Source organism: Mercurialis annua, linkage group LG4, assembly GCF_937616625.2.
Source record: "Mercurialis annua linkage group LG4, ddMerAnnu1.2, whole genome shotgun sequence".
Classification (NCBI taxonomy): domain Eukaryota; kingdom Viridiplantae; phylum Streptophyta; class Magnoliopsida; order Malpighiales; family Euphorbiaceae; genus Mercurialis; species Mercurialis annua.
The window spans coordinates 29,517,474-29,539,828 of record NC_065573.1 but is presented as its reverse complement, the minus strand read 5'-3'; the positions used below and the strand labels follow the sequence as shown (position 1 = coordinate 29,539,828).

At 32.6% G+C, this 22,355-nt stretch overlaps 3 protein-coding genes and 1 long non-coding RNA gene across 8 annotated transcripts; 3 read left to right on the top strand and 1 right to left on the bottom strand.

Annotated features, from left to right (window-relative positions):
* Nucleotides 1-1,100: 1,100 nt before the first annotated feature.
* On the bottom strand, nucleotides 1,101-4,637 carry LOC126679471 (uncharacterized). The gene is made up of 9 exons (XM_050374511.2): nucleotides 4,498-4,637; nucleotides 4,249-4,402; nucleotides 3,939-4,029; nucleotides 3,286-3,483; nucleotides 2,916-3,154; nucleotides 2,651-2,782; nucleotides 1,992-2,059; nucleotides 1,846-1,907; nucleotides 1,101-1,638 (listed from the first exon to the last, which is right to left on the bottom strand). The coding sequence occupies exons 1-9, from the start codon at nucleotides 4,608-4,610 to the stop codon at nucleotides 1,505-1,507; spliced, it is 1,191 nt and encodes a 396-aa protein (XP_050230468.1). The 5' UTR covers nucleotides 4,611-4,637; the 3' UTR covers nucleotides 1,101-1,504.
* Nucleotides 4,638-5,826: 1,189 nt separating this feature from the next.
* Nucleotides 5,827-11,041, top strand: LOC126678548 (uncharacterized). Its single transcript, XM_056105529.1, has 14 exons — nucleotides 5,827-6,207; nucleotides 6,295-6,531; nucleotides 6,783-7,178; nucleotides 7,337-7,416; nucleotides 7,705-7,716; nucleotides 7,818-7,825; nucleotides 8,206-8,289; nucleotides 8,385-8,444; nucleotides 9,505-9,693; nucleotides 10,026-10,106; nucleotides 10,226-10,305; nucleotides 10,410-10,480; nucleotides 10,577-10,630; nucleotides 10,803-11,041. The coding sequence occupies exons 1-14, from the start codon at nucleotides 6,084-6,086 to the stop codon at nucleotides 10,905-10,907; spliced, it is 1,581 nt and encodes a 526-aa protein (XP_055961504.1). The 5' UTR covers nucleotides 5,827-6,083; the 3' UTR covers nucleotides 10,908-11,041.
* Nucleotides 11,042-12,478: 1,437 nt separating this feature from the next.
* LOC126676839 (MLO-like protein 4) lies at nucleotides 12,479-21,202 on the top strand. 5 transcript variants are annotated; one of them, XM_050371139.2, is made up of 17 exons: nucleotides 12,479-12,788; nucleotides 12,896-13,032; nucleotides 13,131-13,188; nucleotides 13,264-13,493; nucleotides 13,692-13,808; nucleotides 13,901-13,976; nucleotides 14,094-14,200; nucleotides 14,658-14,732; nucleotides 15,114-15,199; nucleotides 15,369-15,418; nucleotides 15,829-15,869; nucleotides 15,966-16,136; nucleotides 16,224-16,259; nucleotides 17,002-17,069; nucleotides 17,157-17,217; nucleotides 17,297-17,546; nucleotides 20,827-21,202. In XM_050371139.2, exons 1-17 carry the CDS (start codon nucleotides 12,704-12,706, stop codon nucleotides 20,856-20,858), a joined length of 1,680 nt encoding a protein of 559 aa, XP_050227096.1. In that variant the 5' UTR covers nucleotides 12,479-12,703; the 3' UTR covers nucleotides 20,859-21,202. The 5 variants fall into 5 exon arrangements, with proteins under 5 accessions (XP_050227096.1, XP_050227098.1, XP_050227094.1 ...); XM_050371141.2 differs by lacking the exon at nucleotides 20,827-21,202 and having other exon boundaries at nucleotides 17,157-17,222; nucleotides 17,297-17,447; XM_050371137.2 differs by lacking the exon at nucleotides 20,827-21,202 and having other exon boundaries at nucleotides 12,481-12,788; nucleotides 17,297-17,876.
* Nucleotides 21,203-21,208: 6 nt separating this feature from the next.
* On the top strand, nucleotides 21,209-21,778 carry LOC130015370 (uncharacterized). The gene is made up of 2 exons (XR_008790516.1): nucleotides 21,209-21,457; nucleotides 21,694-21,778. It is a non-coding gene; the product is annotated as an uncharacterized LOC130015370 (long non-coding RNA).
* Nucleotides 21,779-22,355: the final 577 nt, after the last annotated feature.

The following is a 22,355-nucleotide window of genomic DNA, read 5'->3' as shown; positions in this document are numbered from 1 at the left end:
TCCAATATCCACTAACTAGAGCTTAACTATTCTAAAAAAAAAAAAAAAACTAGAGCTTAACTAATTAGCTAGCTTAAAAAGTAAGCATTGGGCAGAATTCTATTTAGAGCGTGTGTTTAATTTATTTCACATGCGTTTTTTAAATTATCAAAAATACATAAACAACTAGAGCTTAAAAATTGTTCCAACATAATTTTCTTAATATCAACTATTATCACTAAGTATATAGTTGCATAACTCAAAAAAAATAAATTGTTTTCGATGGTAACACATTAATTTCTAATATAAAAAATAATCTCTCAACTACTTCATTGATTTATCATTTAGTGCACATGTATTATCTTTAGGCCAAATAATTAAAAAAATGTCAAACTTTTGAAGAAAGTTTCACAAAAGTATAAATCTTTCAATCTCATCTAATTTGTTCTGAAGCGCATGATTTCGTTTTAATTTTCAATTGATTTTGCTGATGTGGCAATATTTTCTATTTGACTATATGTACAGGTCATACGCAATCCATCATTTGATATCTTCTATCAAAAATGTAAATTTTCCAAATTTTAAAGAATTTATTTGATACTGTTAGCATCCAACTTAGTATTCTTGAAATTCTTTATTTCACATATAGATACATGAGCCATGTTCATACGGATCGTTCTGACTGGCCACGTCGCATAGTCATCACCCTCAATTCATGGCTACAAGTTCTAATTTATCTTGCATGGCCTTTAATTGAAGAGACATACGCCCCTATTTCAGTGGAATTTTTTATAATTATTATTACTAATATTAAGCTGACATGCGTTTTTACTAATTGCTATTTTATTATGTTATTTGTTGGAAAGGAGTTCCCTTATTATACTTAATTAGAAGGATTTCTTAGAGGCAGTGAAATTTCTTTAGAATTAGGAAAAAATAAATTGGTAGAAGGATATTTAGTAGTCCACTATTTCTATCAAACTGTATGTACTTTTTCATTTCTAAAATGAAATATATAGCCCTTGGTTTTATTGCTAGGCAAGAACACTAAATATTTGAGGCAGGTGTAAGCGTACAAAGAAAAAAAGAACACAAGTTGTTCCTTCTACAAAACAGAGAACTGATGAAGGAATGTCATTATAACTAACAAACAACGTTTGCTTTTAACAAGAAAAACGAACATAATAGATGAAGCTACAGACAGAATTTTACTATGCAAAATGCAATAAATGAAATATCCTCGACTACTTTGACTGAGAAAAAAATTTAGCTGTCGAGTCTAAAGAATAATCCTTTGCGGGTTCTTTCCTCCTACACAATCGACCTTACCCAAGCGGGATGAGGATGCAACCTATATACCCACCGGCCAAACTAATTTCAATAGAACGGGGTTCTGAAAGAAGATAAAATCTTCCAGATGAGAGGAACTACATCGACCAGAAGAGTGTTGCATTAACAATTTGCAAGAAATGTGCACTGTTATACATAAATAGTAATTTCATCTTCCCAGCAACTCAAACTTCAATTAAATGGCCAATTTGGTGAACTTTGCAACAAAAAGTCCACTGGTTTGCGAAGTTATAGGATCAAAGCGCAAGGTCTTATGTATTCTCCCACTCTTACATGGCCAATTTTTAGCAGCGTCTATATCCCGCAACTCTGCAAGATCAACAGATGCATCAAAATAACATCTCGTCACATTTAATTGAGAATAAATGCTTTAAGGTCATAGCATGAATGTCCATCGAGCAGTAGCTAGTAGAATGACTCGAGCAGCACTTGAAAAATATCCCCAAGAAATCTGTAAAGGTCAATAATTTAACTTTAAATTGATGATTTATCATTTCCAGAGAATTCCAAACCTACCGGCAGAAGGATTCTCCTCTAGAAATTTCTGTACCACCTCTTCATTCTGAGATACTGTCAAACTGTTAATCAAAAAGGTAACTTTAGAAACAAGTGATAACAGCAAGCATTCTTTCAACATATGGGATTAGCATAATGGAAAACACCTGCAAGTGCTGTAGACAACCAAACCGCCAACTCTTAACAGCTTAAAACCATTTGTTAGAAGTTTCAACTGCAATAGAAAAGCAATATACTTAACATGCATGTAAGAAAAAGGTATATTGCGCCATCAAGGCTGAAACGTAATTTAGATAAAACCCTAAAGTATAAGCTTCGAACCCAGCATGGACGAGAAGGAACAAAATGGGATGTTCAACTTCAATGCATTCAGTTTCAAGAGCATGGAATAAACTAATTAAATGTTCCGATAACATTTCTGGTCAATAGTCTTGCTAAGCTGTGGTGGCAATGAAAATCTGTTTTCGCAAAGAATCCAGATAGTTGCTTTGCATTTTTGTATTAACTCGGTTCATGTCATTTAGAAGTGACCAATAACAAGACCCTTTGGGCATTCTACTCTGCATCGTTTATTGCTAGACATCGTTTACTTTTTCCTTTATGAGATTTGTGCTGAATTGGTAGCTAAATTGTTTCCACTTAAGCTCCCTAAATATGCCACTAACATTACACTATACATGTATGTTTAATAAGAACAACTATAACTTCAGCAAGAACCCTATAATATGCTAAGACCGTTAACTATATCAGGTGCAACCGCATGGATAAATTGGCCAGCACAGTGGGATATGGATAAACCAAATACCTGAAGACTGGTCAAATTATCACTTCTCTCTGCTTGCAATACACGCTGATGAAGGGTTTCCCATCCCCAGTTCTCAAATTTTTGTATATGTCTAATTGATCCATCATGGGTGCATTCTGCATCCACAAGAACCTAAATCAATTTCAACAAGTCAGTGGCTACTATGATTCAGAAAATATAATAAAAGGGATAATGTGATACTTCTTGAGAACAAGTACAAAATCATATAAAAGGAAAATGAAAATCTAAAGCTACATAGATTCACCTTATCATAACCACAGCTCAAAGTATTATTGCTGGAAACAATTTGGTCCAGTTCACTTTTTCTGAGCCCGACTACACCTGAATCCCGCCCATAAAAAATTAATTCAGGACAATCACTTTCTGCAACAGATGTTGAAGCACCATGTTCCCTTGCTTTACTAGTTCGTTTCCTCTCCTTATATGGTCTCCTAGAAGTCCACTCCTTGTATGTGTCTTCATTTTCTTGACATGCAAATTCACCTGTTCAATTCTAGACAGAACGAGAACACATCAAAAACAGTTACCAGGCTACTGTTAAAGTGAAAGTTCCAAGAATCTTAGCAGATAAAAATTTGAAGCTTATATACAAAATTATTTCCCAAATTGTTTACATGATCCAGAATTTGAACAGTCCCTCACAGGAAAAATTGAAAATTTTGTTCCATCGGCAACAAACAGTCGACACCTATCACCAAGAGCATATTTCTGCAGCAGCGTTCTACAAGCAGCTAGACGGTGCCTTGCAACATCAACTCCCGTAACAGATCCAGAATTACCAAGAAGTTCTGCCATCATGCATAGTTTAGCACCTGAAGATAAAAGATAAATGAAAAACATAAATTTCTGATAATAAATGACCATATAGAAGTATTCCCCATGTTGATGACATGGAAAGCTAGTTTACAGATTCATCTTTCGAAAACTATACCCAGAGTCCCAGACAGCCCATAACATTCTTGAATAACCACTATTTCTGTGATACAGTAGACAATACAAATTTAAAAAATTAAGACTTATGAGCCTTTCCAGGTGACAAAGATAAAAATTCCAACCAGCGGTGGGGAGAAATAGAGATGAAATTATTCAACTCTATGGAAAGGCCGCATCGAATACTACAATTATTCACAATACAGACAGAAATGGACTCATAATTCATATCATTTTGAAGTTAAAGTTTATCAATACCATTTTTCTTTTTTCGGTAGAAGTCATGACCAAATCTACCAGACCAACTATTCAACAAGAAAAGAAAAACATAGCTTACCAGGGGCAGCACATAAATCAAGAACATGATCTCCACACGAGATATTCAATGCCATAACCGCAGCTCCAGAAGCCGCATCAATTCCATATATCTGAAAATCCATAGACATCAAATATATAATAAACAGCCTCAACTTGATACAATCCAACAAAAAAAGCAGATAAAAATTAATAATCAGAGACAACTAGAGATTAATAATAATACTACTGTTAAACAAAACAATTTGCCCAATAAGATAAAACAAAAAAACTCAATCATACAACTCTGATCACTTCAACTATATAATTTTTAAAAAATTCGATGTTATTACCTTTCCTTGCTTATATGCCCTAGAATTAGCAATTTGAACATGGGACGGCAGAGAATAAAAATGAGGTAACCAGTTCACTTTCTCAAGCTTACAACTAATCTCTCTCTCAATCTCTTTTATATAATCACCACCATCTTCACTTCCAGGCTTCAACCTTTCATCAAAAACAAAAATTGATAACAAAAATTAGCAAAAGATTAAAAAAAAACAAATTGAAACTTTTTAAAATCAAAGTGGAAGTAAACCTACCTTATATAGCGTGGAGTTGTATCAATTGCAGAATAAATTGAAGGGTCGAGTCCATTACTTTCGAGGAATTCAAGAAATGCTTGAGGTAATTGTAAATTCGATATTTGTTCCATTTTGATTGTAAACTGTTTTGCTTACCATTATCTCTCACTCCGCGGCTTTCTTCTTAAGACGAATTAATTACTAATTTGTACCTGGAGTTTGCATACATGTGCAGTTAGGTCTAAATTGTTTTAAAAAGTGAAACTTTTGGTCCTCAAAACTTATTTTGAAATAAAATATCAGCTACCAATAATAAATCTTTATCGATGTTTCACCACTTGATAAATTATTATTATTTTTATTCAATAGTAAAATAGCCAAGGTTGATTTTTTATGTTTATAAAAAATTCTTTTTTTCTTTTGATAATTGGAGGAAGAGGGAGCGCTTGTGTGAGGAATTGAACTCACGACCTTGACAATTTGTTGTCTAGCGCTTATACCATTTGACCTATAGCTCATTGGTATAAGAAATTCTTTTTAAATAAAGAGCAAATTATTATGACACCCCTCACATTTGATATAATTCACAGTTTAATCCCTCTTGTTTGAAAAATGATACTATATAGCCCCTCACTTTTATTTTTATCAACGATTTATTCCTTTTGTCCATTTTGGATGTTAGTCAACAAAGTCAACGAAACTATACGGTCCCCACTTTTGTTTTTCTCAACGATTTTACCCCTCACTTTTATTTTTGTCAACGATTTTGTCCCTCGGATTTGATAATTAATTTACCCATAAGTCTTTTGACTTCGTTGACTAACACTAAAAATGGATGGAGGGATTAAAATGTTGACGGAAGCAAAAGTGAAGGGCCATATAGTTTAATTTTCAAATAAAAAGAACTAAAATGTGAATTATGTCAAATGTGAGGAGTTTCATAGTAATTTTCTCTTAAATAAATGTTATGACAAAAAAAGTGTTGTATTAAAAACAAATTATTATAGTTTTTTTGCATATTAGTTCTCATTAGCAAAATTTGACAATCTATTACGAAATGATGTTATTTGCTTTTTTTATTCTATTTTATAATTTTCCTATTAAACTCTATTTTTGTTTAAATATATTTAATTATAATATATATATTAAATATTCATCTCATAACTTTCTTGAAAGTTATTATACAGATAAACTAATGTGCCTAACTTTGAAGATAATCAACGGTTGCAAGGAATACTAACAAATTCTAAGGATTTAGAATATTGATTTTAAAACAGCAAGGATCAAAGTGCAAACCAAACATAAATCTTGGTGTATTTAAGCCAAAGAAAAACAATATACGCCCTTGTCCCCTGCAAACAGCTCGTCGTTTTAGCTAAAGCCGCTGACGATAACGAATATATAAGCATACGATGCTTTGGGCGACGGATGTGATCTTTCTGCCAAAACGACACCGTTTACCCCTTCCCTCGAAAGAAAACACCATACCAGACCTTCTTCTTCGTGTTCAAGCTCTCCGTATGTAGTAGTTTAATCCAAATTAAACATCAAAAATTATACTATTTTCAAATTTGCACATCACAATAAATAAAAATACCGAGAAAATGAGAGAATCTAATTTAAGATTTCTATCATTAGTGTTAATTTCATGTTACTTTACTGAGTTAACTTCATCTACCGTAGTTTTAAATCATTTCTTCTCCTTCCCTGACCTTCCCGCAAAATCCGGTAACTTCCTCTCACTCAATCTCTGTTTGGTTACTGAGAAAATGTTACTGAAATGATTATTCTCTGTGCCTGTGTGTATTTGTGCAGCCGTTGGTGTGAATAAGTCAGGTATTTGTGGAGCGTTACACGTGGCCAATCCAGTGGATGCTTGTAGTCCGATACTCAATCGTTTTGAATTGAATGGAACAAAAGGAGGAAGAATAAGGTTTGGTTTAGTTGATAGAGGTGAATGTTCTTTTGAGGATAAAATTCGAAATATACAAGATGGTGGATTTAGTGCTGCTATTGTATTTGATGATAGGGATAAAAGAAATTTGGTTTACAGTAAGTTTTTATTTCATTTCTTTGCTTATTTGATTTTTAACTCTTTTTTTTTTGTTTAATTGCTTTTGCTTAACTTGTGATTTTTAGTTTTCACTTTTAAGTTATATATATTTGTCAAATAGGAAGAGTGTTTTGAATTTAGAAATCGGTATTCAGTCGTATCTCGTAAATTGTTTTTTATGTGCTCTGTTAAAATGAAATGATTTTCGCGATATTTTTGGTGGTTATGGAATGTGGTGGTTTGTGTGTAGTGATGATGAACCCTAAGGGCATCAAGGTGCATGCTGTTTTTGTTTCAAAGGTAGCTGGTGAAATTTTAAAGGAGCATGCTCGTGGGGAAGAAGGCGAATGTTGCATTTACTCTTCTCACAATGATACAGCTTGGACTGTTTTAGCTATATCATTTCTTTCTCTTCTTTTCATAGTAGCTTTCCTCATGATAGCCTTCACCTTGTCCAGACATTGGTTATTCTTGCAGCGAACAAATTCTCGTTGTAAAACTGTGGATGTGAGGCTGCTGGAAGGGTTTCCCCGCTTCACATTCCATTCTGCTCAATTGAATCGCTGCCACAGTGGAGAAACGTGTGCCATTTGTCTTGAGGATTACAAAGATGGGGAAATTCTTAAAGTTCTTCCTTGCCAACATGGTACAACTTTGTTTGTAAATAATTACAGCTATAATTGTGAAAGTTCTAATCTTCATTTGTTAGCCTATGGATTATTTTGTTGTCTCTGCAGCACTTATGTCACCAGCATAATAACTTAATTTACTTGTCTATAACAATCTTAATAATTTTACATGCAGAATTTCATTCAGGCTGTGTGGATTCTTGGCTGACTAAGTGGGGAACATTCTGCCCGATATGCAAATTTGATATAAAGACCTAATCTCTATTTTTCGAGGTATGCCTGCAAACCTTGTTCTTTGATTTTGGGATGTCGTGGTCAATTTTTATCTTGATTTTCTGGGAGGGGTGTTGATTATTTCTTGCTTGGGGATCACTAGTTATTTTTTATAAAGGAATTATTTCTGGTATTTTTGTGCAAAACTTAATTCTTTCTCAAACTCACCTAAAATATCACAAAACCAAGATTATAGTGCCTCTTTGCTATTGAACTCATATTACATGGTGAAGTGTTGGTCAAATCTTTTCTTGATGTCATTGATTTCAGGTGCTGCTTCAAGTTTGTGATTTCCTGCAGCTCTAGTCCTACTTTGAAATTTAATAAACTAACCCGCTTTTCGAACTTATTTTTAAAGTTGCATATGTAGTTCTGGTCTGTAGGAATCAAAGTGAGCTCAGGCTTCTCAGCAAAAGATATGCTTTAACAATTGATGCAAACAATGGAACATTGCTCCTTGCCTGATTACTCTGTGTTAGACTAAATGAAAAGACATATCTGATTGAACATTTTTAGAATTGTTCTGGCATTAACCTGTAGACAGTGTGGAAGATTCCATGCTTTATAGGGATAGCTGAGTTAGGCATATAAGAATTTTGCAAATGATTGTTCTCTTCCTTGGAAGATTTCTTACCTTATGGTAACATGTTTTTGTCAAAGATTTGTGTGTAGCTATTATGGGTAGAAAAACTTGACATATTTTAGTTGACATTTAATTGATTTACCAACTTATGTCTAATTACTTTCCAATTTTCTAAATTTGTGCTGTAGGCCTCTTGATTATCATGGATGTTCAATCAAACTGCATTTTAAGTTTGCCGTGGATCTCAACTGGACAATGAGAAATTACTGCTTGTGCTGCATATCTGGACATACGAAACAAACTTATCGTATGAGCACTTTCACCAAAAGCTCCTTTGCTTCTTCAAGCTAATCAAGGCATCCATTAGATTTGGAAGTTGCAGGCTTAACCACGTGTATTCGCTGATATTTGCTGGCTCCATCCAGATGTGAGTGTAACATATATGTTGTTATATGCGATTCTGTATTCTGCAATATATTTCTCTCATCGAATGGCTCAGCTACATTACTTATCATAAGTTTTCTGCCATTTTATAAACTCACCAGTCACCATGTCAATTCTAGTATTTCAAATCTGAAATGTTAAAGTTGAGATTCTATATTTTTATCTGGTCACGTATGATCTGTAGTCTACTGAATGGTGCTTTTATGAATTCCAGATACAAACAAGGAAATATATTATCAGTAGGATTCAGAGTGCATTGAATTACATCTAAATAAATTGTATTTTATCTCTTCCCTCAGCATGACATGGACAAAAATGGTGACCCATTCTGAAATTAGTTCGCCTTAAGGTTTTTTTTTTTTTTGAGAATGAGTTCGCCTTAATGTTAGGAAGTTATAATAATTTTCCCTTTAAATTATTCAAATTTTGAAAGGTGACGTTCCATGCAATGGATTCTTTTGAATCAAACTGAACTAAATTGAACTAAATTGAAATTTTTATTCTCAAAATCAAACCGAATAAAATATCAAGGATTTTTTTCATACCAAACTGGTTGGTTTGTTCGGTTTGGTTGGTAATTCATTTAGGTTTGCAAACTTAAACTAAAATTGTTTACATTTAAAATCAAACTGAAATTCAACCTTTTTAGTAGCAAATTGAATATATATGTTAGTTTAATTATTCGGGTTGGTTCACTTTTTGGACACATTTATCAATCCCTTGTTCATTTAATTAGTATTATTTATGTTACAAATGTCTTATGATTGATAAAATGGATGAAAATGTTTTATATTTTTAACAAAATGTTTAATGTTTAATCGTATTCTGGAAAGTTCTTATTCCGCAAAATTTGTTATAAAATGATTTTTCAAAAATCTCTCATCTTATCAATATTCATGATTTCAGTTTTGTACATTATCATTGGAGATTTGCTAAAGTCCAACCAAACCAGATAACCAAATCCAAATGATAAATTTCAAATGTCTTTTAGTACATCGAACCAAAAAGCTAATCGAAAACCACTGATGGTTTAAAACATTTAAATATCACTTCTCCCCAACGAGATACAGATTCTGTGTATGGCTATTACCTAAATGTCAGTATTGTATAAGAAAAATGATGAGCACAGAAGAATTCCAGCAAAATGAATATATAAATTGCAGTAAGCAGAGTGTCCAATTTCCACTGCTTCCACAGTATTCTTTAGTGGAGGATGAGCAAGCAGAAGTGAGGTTAGTTTCTTGTCATTTTCAACAACTACGTGTCTTTTCATGTCATTTTCCTCTATTTGTTTAAGGAAGTTACAATTTATTGGTCTTTTTTCTAAAACAAAACAAACTAACAGCAGCAGCTTGAATCAGCCCGCAGTTATATATATATATATGAGCAGCTGGTTTTACTTTTACTCAGCATATAACTGAATGTTTGAGTCTTCATGGGCTCTATACAAAATAGGTTTCCTCCTTTTTTTATATATATATATTGTTGTTTGATTATCTGACATGGCTTTTTCTTTGGCTTTGATTCCTTGTGGATTTTTTCTTCTAATTTTCATACATTGTAGATTAGGAGCTGAAGTTGTCACTGTTGATGTTAAGGCAGCTAAGGATCTTCTTCAGTCCGGCTACGTTTATCTAGATGTTAGGTACGTATAACAAAATACTTATATTTTGGGGCTCATTTGCATGGAAATGAAATAAAATTTCGGAGGACTCGATTCTGTGTAAATTGATTTTCTGTTCTTGGTTGTGTCTATGGCAACAGGACTACTGAAGAATTTATGAAAGGACATGTACATTCAGAGAAGATACTCAACATTCCTTACATGTTCAACACACCAGAGGGTACCAATTTAGCTTCCAAAATCTGATTTCCATACTCAAATTTTCTTTATATGTTGATCATCCATCAATGTTTGAAAAAACTATGGTTTGATGTTGTGTTTTAGGTAGAGTGAAAAATCCTAAATTCTTGCAGGAGGTCTCAGCTGTCTGTAAACTTGATGATCATATTGTTGTGGTATTTTTTCAACTTCAATAACTATATCAAAAGTTTAGATTTGTTTTTTTGAATCATTAAGCTTGATTTTTATTTTCATGTATACTTTTTGTATAGGGTTGTCAAAGTGGAGTCAGATCCCTCTATGCCACTGCTGATATGCTAAGTGCTGTAAGTTTATAAATTTCAGTTCAACAAAACTATTTTTTGGTTAAATTTTCTGACCCAAATAAACATGTTCATTAAGCCGGTTCGGGTTGATAACTTGATATATATTTGGGTAAAATCACATCATGGCTTAAAATTTTAAAAACTAAAGTTGATGAGGATGAACTGATTATAGGGTTTCAAGGATGCTAGCAATATGGGAGGAGGTTACCTTGCTTGGATACAAAATAAGTTCCCTTTGAAGATTGAGGAGCCGCAGGAGCAAAAGAATGAGCTCTGATTTGTAAATTACATTAAAAGTAGTTTTGTATGCTTTGGCCATAAATAATTTCGGCATATGTAACTATAATTATATTTTGGGTTAATAACATGTAACATCATCATCTTTATATTACTTTATAACGACCTTTATCATTCACATCACTTTTTAATATTTCGCTATTAGAACCATTCAAAAATTTGGCTATTTTAGCTAAAGTAATAATTAAAAAACAGCATTAGACTGAATGTGGAAGGCTTAAAGGTGCCGTTTGATAGTTGGGACTCGTTCAGGACACCTCATATACCTTGTATCAAAAAAAAAAAAACAGCATAACGCAACAAATCAGATACCATATATGTGATCATGATTTTCACAAATATTTTATAATATATTTTGATGTTTTGCATTTTTTTTCTCTACAGCAAGATGCGGTCCTAAATTAAACGTTGAGCTAAGTAACGGACTTAGAAACTTGATTAATTGTTTGTAACATTTTACTTGTCATATTGTTCTATATTCACAAATTCATCTACAAATAGCTGAAATTTTAAATGGTATAACTACAAAAATTTAGAAGATAGTAAAGGAAATTGGCAACTTTAAAAATTATAAGAAAACTGCAATTTAATGTAAAAGTGATGATTTTTTATATGTAATTAGTACTTATATATTTATTTGTCATTTTGATTGAAGTAACCGGTCCTTTTTTTACGCATATTTATCTAGCATAGGGTGCACAAGTTATTTTATGGAATAATACTCGTGTATATATTGAATTCATGATGTATAAAATTATTTGATGTTAATTTAATCTTTAACTATTATAATTGATTTAATGCATTATTTAATTTTTCAATTATACCACTTTATTCTATAGCATCTCTTATTTATATATCTAATATTTTTATCCACTGTCGATTAAACCTCTCAATTTGATCTGATCCTTTTTTTTTGTCGATCAACATAATATAAATACCAAAATAAATATCCGTTAAAAATGGTCTAATTTGATTTTTTGTTTATGATATAGTGTCTATATAGAGACAGGTAATATATTAAGATTTAAAATAAAATCCGAGCATAACATGAAGGTCTAGATGTACCTTTGGTCTTCCTAAAAAAAAAAAGATATATGTACCATTGGTCTAGAAATTTTTAAGTCTTTAAATAAAACCATATTTTGTTCTATTCCCTAGTCAAAATATAAAATTAAAAAAACAAAGGGTCAACGCGCCACCTAAACTTGTAACACAGCCATCTAATCCAATTTATACTTGTTTGAGTAATTAACCCCGAAACTCTTTATTTTTGAGTCAAAGAATCTCATAATTTATATTTTTATTTCAAAAAAATAAATTTAAAATAATTATATCGCAACAATTAGGGAAGTATCTAATTATTTTTTTGCATCCCTTATCTCCGATTTGTATTTTACGCATTTTAAAAATATAATTATAGGGTTATTTAACAAAAAATAAAGAGTTTGGAGGTTGGTTGCTCAAACAAATATAAATTGGATTAGATGATCCCGTGTCACAAGTTTAGGAGGCGCATTGACCCTTTGTTCAAAATTAAAAACATTAATCAGAGAATGGCATGAAGAATCATGTCTTGTAATATATCTCAGCACTTTGAAATCTTCAACGGTATAAAATAAACAAAGATATGAAAATCAGAATGACAAAGGCACGTTGTGTTATTTTTTGCTGTTGATTGATGCTGTTCTAAAGAATCTAAACTATTAATTGGACCCACAGTATGCCCATTTCGGTTCATAACACAACCTCCGACATGGTTTCTTAATTGCAGTGGCCATGATTATGACGATGCTTCACTACCCAATTCATGTCCCATTAATGATCTCTTTGCAAGAAGCATCGACAGAGACTGATGGGATTCGTGGGTTTTTCATGTTTCACAAGTTGTTGCATGCATGTTTCTTCATATATTCAACCTTAAATTTGGAATCAGAGATCAGATCTTCACATAAGTTTCCTCTGTTTCAGTGACAGATATGGGCGAGGGAATGATTGATGAAGACAAATCTTTAGCTCTAACTCCTACATGGGCTCCGGCTACCGTGATCACATTCATGGTCATTCTTGGTTTCTTCTTTCAAGTCGCTTTGAAAAGATGTTGGAAGGTAATGCAAAATTTGGTTTCATGTGTTTGATATTTGTGATTGATTGTGAGTGTGTGATTTATGCATGCAATCTGTTTGTTTTTTTTCTTTCTGTCTAGTGGCTGGATAAGACTAAGAGGAAACCCCTGCTTTCAGCTCTTGACAAAATTAAAGATGGTGAGTTAACGAGAAATTGATTGGTGATTTGATTATTTTGTTTGTGAGGATTGAAAAATGGCAGTATTTGTGCAGAGCTGATGGTTTTTGGGGTGCTTTCATTGCTGATGGGTCATTGGGTTGTGGTTGTGGCAAAGATTTGTGTCAAAACATCAACTGTTAGCAGCAGATTTTTTCCGTGTGCAGTAAATGATGTTATGCGATTCAAACAAAGCATTCATGATATGAGTTCAAGTAATGCTAATCATTCTAATCCTAAAGATGAGACATACACCTTGGTAGATAGTCATCATAATTGCCCCAAGGTATGTCCTCTATTCGAAATGTCTTTATACGAATCTAACATACGTGAAGAAACAATGGCAGATGAGATAGTCATCTATATTTGTTTATTTCTCGTGCAAACTTATGCGATTCTTTTGAATTATGAATTCTTATTGTACTGTTTCTTAACATTGCATTTACACTAATTTCTAGTAACTTGTTTTGTACATGTTTTGAAGGGTCATGAGTCTTTTGCTTCACAAGAAAGTCTTGAGCAGCTCCACAGATTGATGTTTGTTCTGGGTGTTGTCCATGTTCTGTATAGCTTTATCGTTGTTGCACTGGCCATGATTAAGGTTGTTCTTCACTCATACACTTACTGCTTAAATGCCTTAACAACATTAATTTTGATAAAAGGTTTATGACTCCTCATTTTGTTTTATTGCAGATCTACAGCTGGAAATTTTGGGAAAAGCAAGCCAAGACTATGGCTGCTGAATCCGAGAGCACACAAGGATCGTTAGGTGTATAATTTTACAATCGCTTATGAAACTTTTTCCCTTTTTGATTCCCTCATCGTAAATGTGTATGATCTTTTGAAATATAGTAACATGTGTGTCTTTTTCATTAAACATATATAGGTTCTTCTTCATTTGTATTTCACAATAGAAGAATGACACGACTAAATACCTTCATTTCTCACCGTACATCGCATCCATGGAGTCAAAATAAAGCTCTTGTCTGGCTGGTATGCTCACATGATCAAACTCACAGATAATCTCCCAGTTGATATCATTCTTTCCAATTAGAAAAATAGTTTCTTTTTTTTCAATTAAAAAGAAACCTTGACTTACCAAATGCCCTGTTTGTTTGTTTACTATCATTAAAGATCTAGTGAGATTCCTTGACCCGTCTTTCATATGTAGCAGAATATTTCCGCAGTTTCTCAAGGGAATCTGTTGGCTCATTGCTAGTTTAATTATTTTTTCTCCGAGTGTTTCCAACTGTTGAAATATTATTTTCTCTATTTAATTAATCAATTCTAATGCTCCTGAATTTGTGTCCTATAGTTTTCTGAATGGTTCTTGTGCCTTAAATCATATATTCTGACTTCAGATGCATATAACTTGATGAAGACTCCTTGTTCTCTTGAATCTTTTTTTAGCATCAATCAATTACTAGAGTCATGATCTATCAACTTGCAGCTTTGTTTCAGCCGCCAGTTCTGGAGTTCTATAAACTACTCTGACTACATGGCTTTGCGCTATGGATTTATCACCGTATGTTCTTTCTGAACCCTTATATTTTTTTTCTCATGTAACTTTAGTCAATGACAAACGATATGTTTGTGCAATTTTCTTTCCTTAATAATCATTCTAGACTTATGTGCATATTAACTGGATGCTAAATATAGACAAGCGAATATGGATAACATTAAAAAGTGACAATACATGACATGTTTTGCCATGTAGAAATCTTAAGTAGTATTTAGTCCATGATTTTATATTTGCTTCTATGATTTATATACTCAAAACGCTGAGACATTTCAAGAGAATAAACTTTCACTAAGATTAGAAATGAATTTTGTAGCGGAAACATAGCTGAGAACATTAGACCTTAAATGCTTTATTTTTCTTATTTTCTCCTTTTGCATTTTACAGACACATGAACTCCCCTTGACATATGATTTCCATAATTATATTCTTCGGAGCATGGAGGAAGAATTCCGTGATGTTGTTGGCATTAGGTAAATATCTATCCAATTTTAAGCTTTACCTAGCAACATCCAGCAGTTATATATGCAAACAGATCTTTCAATTTATTTTAGTACCTTCTTAACTGAGTACTAAGACAATATTTTAAAAAACATTTCCAAGAAATTGAACTGATTACTCTTGTTTTTGGTTCTTTTGCAGCTTACCTCTTTGGGTTTATGCGATTTGTTGCATTTTTCTAGATTTCCATGGTAATTTTCTGGAACTCTCTAAATAATCTAGCCTCTAAATAAGCACACCATTTTGTACCTTAATTTTGTTTCATAAACATGTTTTGTAGCCTTGTTAGTTCTTCACTTTGGTTAATCCAAACTCACATTAATCAAATTCCACACCAGCTAAATTTGATAACTAACTGGGCATATATTATGCATAAGAGTTGCCAATCGCAAATCAAGAACGAAACACTAATCAATATCGGATATGCATTTTACATAATTTCTGTTTCAGGCCTTTGCTAAATAGTTTTTTAAATTTTAACATCACATGCATCACTCGTTAAATTTTTCATCCCCTTATTAGTCCCCTTCTTGGTGTTTGTTTCTTCTATAACATATCGTCTATCATTAAGTTCTTGACAGCCTGAGTTTTTTGTATGCAGAAACTTATATTTACTTTTGGCTCTCCTTTCTCCCGGCCATTGTAAGTCCTTGAACGCATTACTTCTTTTGGCTTCCCCATGTACCTCTTGTAATTCTAAATTGATATGCTTGTTTTTTTTTTTTGGAATTATAAAAGTTAATTCTACTAATAGGCACCAAACTTCACCGGGTAGTTGTCAAGTTGGCTGTTGAAATCACGGATCCAGTTCCAAGAACAGGAAATCATCCATTAAACCTAAGGGATGAGTTGTTTTGGTTTGGAAAGCCTAAACTTCTTTTGTGGTTAATCCAGTTAATATCATTTCAGGTTAGCAAAAGCAATAATGAACTTCATTTATTTAAGTTTTGCTTTAAACTTGGAAATGTTATTCATTGATGAGCATTTGTTTTTCAGAATGCTTTTGAGATGGCAGCATTCTTATGGTCCATGGTAAGATTGTCATGCTGATTTTAGCATAACTGCAGTACATAATATTAAGTGCTTGTTTGCAAAATATTCCGTAGACTTCAACATGCTTGCTCTGTTGGAAAATGGTAAGGATTATAGAATGAACAACCTTTAATAATCAAATTTCGTTTAGAATTTCATTTTGCAATTGTTAGAGCTGATAACAAAATTACAATTGAAGCTCATCTAACAGCTTAATCTTTCGGAGGATGGTTGTTCGGTATAGTATCAGAGCCTCCATGATCAAAAGGTCTAGAGAGTTCAATCCTTAGCAATCCCATTTGATTAATGAAATATTTAAGTACATGGTAATTAAAGTTGACATGTGCTCGTTCACACTTCAAGACTAAAAGGCATTCGCGTATGCAAGTGTGTTTTAGAGATGATAATAAGACCACAACTGGACTCTCGCCTAACCGCTTGAACTCTTGGATGAATTGGTTATTTGACAGTAATGATTCTGAGTTCTTAGAAACTTTTGAGTATTGTCTTTCTTTTGATTGAAAGAAAAAAAAATCTTTAGAAGTTGGATAGGTTAGCTATTGGAAGTAAGTATATATGTCTTCTGTGCCTTGTGAAGTATATACTCTTTTGTGCTTTAGTTAGTTCATTCTTCCTTTCATTGAAGCAATATGCACGCCTGGACCTTAAAAATACATAATTATATGAGTGCATTTTTATGAATTTATTGTGTGTAAGGGCTAATGAAAGTTTATATTTCCAGTGGGAAATCAGAGATTCTTCCTGCTTCATGGACAATGAATGGTTCGCTGCAGTCCGCTTAGTATTCGGGTATTTACAATCTCTCTCTGTTTGTATCATCTTATATCTTTAACTGCAAGCGGGGCAAAAATAATGTTTCTCTCATAACAAATGCAGGGTACTCTCTCAATTCTGGTGCAGCTTCATCACATTCCCACTATATATTATCATAACCCAGGTACGGTACGGTATTTTTCTTTTTCATCCACTTGCATCAATCTCTTTGAGTCTCTCATTTACGGTATATGATATCACAGATGGATGCTAAGTTCAAGAAAACTGTAGTTTCCGAAAGCATAAGGAAATCGGTACACAGATGGAAAAGGAGAGTGAAGGCGAGGCATAGTTCTGCGAGTGTCCGAGGTTTATCAACTACTACATCCTCAATTTCAATGGCATATACTGAGAAAAGCGACAAGTTTGCTTCGGGCAGCACTCAAAGATGCACATCAGGAGTTGCTAATGCACCGTCTTATCAAGACGCCTCTTGTCCAGAGGCTAATACAAGTGAGTTTATGGAAGGAAATGAGATGCTTGAGGTTCCACTTTTTTCTTCTATGCACTATGAAAGTTATAGTGACGAAGATAATTAACACTTATAGAAAATGTCAGTAGGTATCATTTCCTGCTAAATCCTAAACTGAAATTTCAAATTACGGGAAAATTTAAACAAAAGCGTCAACTGAATAGAATGGTTTGGAGGAAACTTTTTTCATTGTTATGGAGGTTGTTTCCTGTATTAAACTTGGCTTTCTGCAGAGTTGATTATGTAGGTAGTTTTGATAGTTTGAGAGTTTTCTGGAAGCCTGTCTTTAGCATATGGAGGCTTTTTCTTCATGTCGAACCTACTGAGTACAAGTGGTCATGTCCGAAACCGAACTAAAACTGGGCCTGTTTCATATTTTTGGATCCTGCGTTTCGGTTCCTGTTTCAAATCTAATACGCCAACTCACTCGAATGATTAGTCGTGTCATGTTATTTGTACAGTAAACCAATAAGATGAATAGAGTTTGGAATTTTTTTTATAATAATTGTACGAGTGTTTATCCCATGCAACCGTTGCGCCACGTCATTTTTACATCAAGCCAATGAGCATTTGCGATAGGGAATCTTTTAATTATTACTTATTTTTTTTATCATTCAATTTTCCACATGGCTAACGCACAATTGGTTTGTTGCACGAATGACATGGCGCAACGGTTGTGTGCAATAATTTTTCTAATTGTACAGTCACTTTTTACGATACAATACTCCACTCACTTACACTTGTCAGTGGGCAGGCGTAAGTCAGATTAGTCGGGCTATGTGATTTTAAAGTAAATTCAAACACAACATGAGTCATGTTCTGCTTGTACCAATAATAGTTACAAAAATATATACTAATATTATACCAATTTTATACTAACATGAGTCATGTTCTTCTTGTACCAAGTTGATTTAAAAATATTTACAAAAATACCAAAAATTAAAAAATAATTATAAACATATGGTGCATATTGTTTGTATAATGTTAGTGTTCTAATAAACTAAAAATTTACTAACATTATACCAATATTAATTCTGAAATTTTATTAATATTAAATATTTTTTTTTATTAAAATTACAATCATATACTAAAAATTAAACTAATAATATACCAAACACTACTAAAAAATTGTCTTTTACCGACGGATTTTAGCGACGGATTCAAAATCCGTCGCGAAATATTTTTTACCAACGGATCGTCGCTAATTTAAAAAAATCGTAAAAATCAATTATTAAATTAAATAAAAATTTTATCAAAAAATTATTTAGGAAAATAATTATTAAAGAAAAAATAATTATTTTTTTAATTAAATATAATATTATTTAAATATAACATAATTATTTATGAAATATATATATTGAAAATATTGTTATTTATTTATTCATTAATAATTATAAAAAATAATTATCTTAAAATGTGGGAGGAAAATTTGTTATTTTTCAGTTACATTTAAATATAAATATATATATATATATATATATATATATATATAGCAAGAAGCTGAGCTGGTTCAGGTGGAGCTACGCGCGGGAGAACTTCAAAATTAAAGAGCAATGAGTGGGAGCAATGGGAAGGATGAGTGACCTACTGGGAAGTTTGTAAAAATTGTGAGTGGTTGACGGAGGCAATGGATGGGTAACTGAGGGAGACTAGCGACGGGTGGGTGATAGAGGGTGACGGGTGTGTGACCGATTAAATAATTACTCCCTCCGTCCCACTCTAATTGACAAAATATGGAGTTTTTGGTGTCCCATTCTAATTGACAAAACTAACATAACTATAATTTTATTCTTTAATTTTCCATCTTTACCCTCATTTAAAACCATGTCTTTTATAGAAAATGGTGAGTATTTAATGAAAATTTGACTAATATATACTAATAGCATTAATTAGCTCCATTATCAATAGAAGGGTATATAAATAATTTTCTATATCATTTATTGACTTGTCTTGGTTATTGAAATATAGTTATTTTGTCAATTAGAGTGGGACGGAGGGAGTATAATTTATTTTACGATTTATTTTTTTCAATCCGTCGGTAATTAGCAACGGAAGTGACGGATTTAAATCCGTCGGCAATTTCTGAAAAATTCGTCGCCAATTTTTTTGGTCCGTCGCCAAAAATTTAGCGACGAGGCAATGGATGGGTAACTGAGGGAGACTAGCGACGGGTGGGTGATAGAGGGTGACGGGTGTTTGACCGATTAAATAATTATAATTTATTTTACGATTTTTTTTTCAATCTGTCGGTAATTAGCGACGGAAGTGACGGATTTAAATCCGCCGGCAATTTCTGAAAAATCCGTCGCCAATTTTTTTGGTCCGTCGCCAAAAATTTAGCGACGAGGATTTGCCGACGGATTTCATGCTTTTAGCGACGGAAAAATCCGTCGTAAAAGCAAGCATTTTAGTAGTGAAAATTATGCCAACAATATACCAAGAGTATACACATTAAAATATACTGAAATTTTATTAATATGAGATAAAAAAATATACCAATAATACATCACATTGTATATTAAAAATTAAACTAACAATATATTAAAATTATACGAGCAATATACAAAAACTCTAGTTCATTACCAGCTATAGCGAAAATACATATAAAAAATATATATGTTATCAATTAGAAAATATATAAAACTTATTATTGATTTTACCGAAAGTATACTAACATCATACTAATAATAAACCAAATAGTATTTTTAAATTCTCTGATTTGTAGTTTTAATATACCAAAATTATACCATAATAATACCGACATTATACACATCGTATTTTTGTAAATAATTTTCATTTTTTGGTAGAGTTTTGTAAATAATTTTAAATCGGTCTATATTTTTATAAATGAAAAAAGTCCACGGGTACTTTTGTAATTTTTTTTAAAATTTTAGATATTTTTGTCATAATCCTTATTTTTTGGCGCCTCGTAATCTTTAAATTGAACAATTAATTTTTTTAAAGTAACCTAATTTATCATAATTAAATCTAAATAAACTAAATTAAAGCTAAGAACTCTAATTAGCCCCAATCTACCAAATGAACCCTAAACCCAACCGTCTTCACCCGCTGCTGTTGACCTAGCGTCTGTCAAAGAGTAGTTGTCTTTATTTCAAAGTGGAAAGGCCACAAACAATTTATTAGGCATTTCATAATCAACTACTATCAAAAATTAGCGACCAAAATGTCGGATCATCTTCCTCAGGAAGTTGTCGTCGAAATTCTAATTCGATGTGAAGTAGCCACTCTTCTTCGTTGCAGGTGCATCTCCAAACAATGGCGGCCACAATTGATGACCCTGAATTCATCAGACGTCACATGGATTACTCTCTCTACATCAAAGAAGATGCTCTCTACAAATCAGACCGGGGACTTCAAAAGTGGCAAGCTTTCCAGGCTTACTGCCACCCCCTCCATTCCTGTAACTTTCTACCTCGTTTCGACAATGCCTTCTTCGTCGGTTCTTGCCATGGTTTGCTTTGCCTAATAGACAAATATTCTAAAGCTGTTTTTATATTCAATCCCTCAACTCGACTCAGCTCTGCATTTCAGGTACTTTGCCCGACGAGTTCTTTACTAATTGGCTTTCTCTTTATGCCTATGGTTTTGGGTACGATAATATTACTGATGATTATAAAATTGTTCTGTTTTTTGTTTTAAATTCATATAAAAATTATATTCGCTCAGTAGCTAGTTGTTGGTAGAATTTGGTAGTTTTCATGATAGAATGCATGTTTGTGTATTCCAACGCATTTGAGGTTGTTCTTTTTTGACAGTATTAACACTGAATTAATTCAGGTTATGTAATTTTTCTCAGGTTTCCGAAGTGGTGAGATGACCGTTTTTGATGGTGGGACAGAACAAACGAAGCTAGCTTTATATTTTGTAGAGGGTAAAGTAAATTCTATAAATAATATAGATACATGTCATGATATAGTGATGCTCATTGAAGATTGTCTGATATGGTTCCTTTAGGTTAATTACTAACCAATTAAGATGTTATTAGTATTATTAATGATAGTATGTGTTTATCTTCAATCTCCATTATCATCTTTGGTTTGGCTTTGTTCTTTTGATCAAAAAATGAGACATCAAGGTAAGTGTTGGATCTAATCAGGAATTTTTCAGGAGTTTCCCGGAAAACACCTTCTGTTTTGCTTGGCACTTGCCATCTTCTGCTTTGCTGCAATTATTTTGGATTGGTATGGTGCAACATTTTCGTGTGGAGATTGCCCAAGTGGCTGTCGCTGCTTGTTTATTTCGCTGATAGTTATTATTAGGGACCAAATTTGCATAATGTTTTTTGCGACAGAAATAAAACGTCACAAGGGAGAGATACCTTATTTGTGGGGCTTTTGAGCGAATTCAATGGTCTTGTAGTAGCACCCATCATCCATATTCTTTTGCAGCTTGCCTCTTTGGGTTTATGCTGTTTGTTGCATTTTTCTAGATTTCCATGGTAATTTCCTGAAACTCCAAAATAATCTAGCCTCTAAATAAGCACACCATTTTTGTAACTTAATTTTGTTCCATAAACATGTTTTGTAGTCTTGTTTGTTCTTCATTTTGGTGTTTGTTTCTTCTAAAACCCATTTTTTCCTGTCTCTACATAATTATACTGTAAATTTTAAAAGAAATTGTTTAATATGAATTAAAATTAATTAGATAAATGGGTAGATTAGGGTTAGGGTTAAATTAGATAAAGTAAATATGAATACCAATATAAGTAATTTTTAAATGCGTTATTAATGAACAATTAATCATTTATTACTCTTTTTTCATGTAGACGT

What these genes read in the sequence shown, in the direction of transcription:
- LOC126679471 (XM_050374511.2), bottom strand. Translation starts at nt 4,610, where the DNA reads ATGGAACAAATATCGAATTTACAATTACCTCAAGCATTTCTTGAATTC. An exon ending in GTTGTCTACAGCACTTGCAG is followed by an intron (nt 1,908 to 1,991) that starts GTGTTTTCCATT and finishes TTTGATTAACAG; the next exon opens with TTTGACAGTATCTCAGAATG. An exon ending in AGAGGAGAATCCTTCTGCCG is followed by an intron (nt 1,639 to 1,845) that starts GTAGGTTTGGAA and finishes TTGATCTTGCAG; the next exon opens with AGTTGCGGGATATAGACGCT.
- LOC126678548 (XM_056105529.1), top strand. Translation starts at nt 6,084, where the DNA reads ATGAGAGAATCTAATTTAAGATTTCTATCATTAGTGTTAATTTCATGT. An exon ending in ACAATGAGAAATTACTGCTT is followed by an intron (nt 8,290 to 8,384) that starts GTGCTGCATATC and finishes GGCATCCATTAG; the next exon opens with ATTTGGAAGTTGCAGGCTTA. An exon ending in TTGATGATCATATTGTTGTG is followed by an intron (nt 10,481 to 10,576) that starts GTATTTTTTCAA and finishes CTTTTTGTATAG; the next exon opens with GGTTGTCAAAGTGGAGTCAG.
- LOC126676839 (XM_050371137.2), top strand. Translation starts at nt 12,704, where the DNA reads ATGATTATGACGATGCTTCACTACCCAATTCATGTCCCATTAATGATC. An exon ending in GTCATCATAATTGCCCCAAG is followed by an intron (nt 13,494 to 13,691) that starts GTATGTCCTCTA and finishes CATGTTTTGAAG; the next exon opens with GGTCATGAGTCTTTTGCTTC. An exon ending in TGCGCTATGGATTTATCACC is followed by an intron (nt 14,733 to 15,113) that starts GTATGTTCTTTC and finishes TGCATTTTACAG; the next exon opens with ACACATGAACTCCCCTTGAC.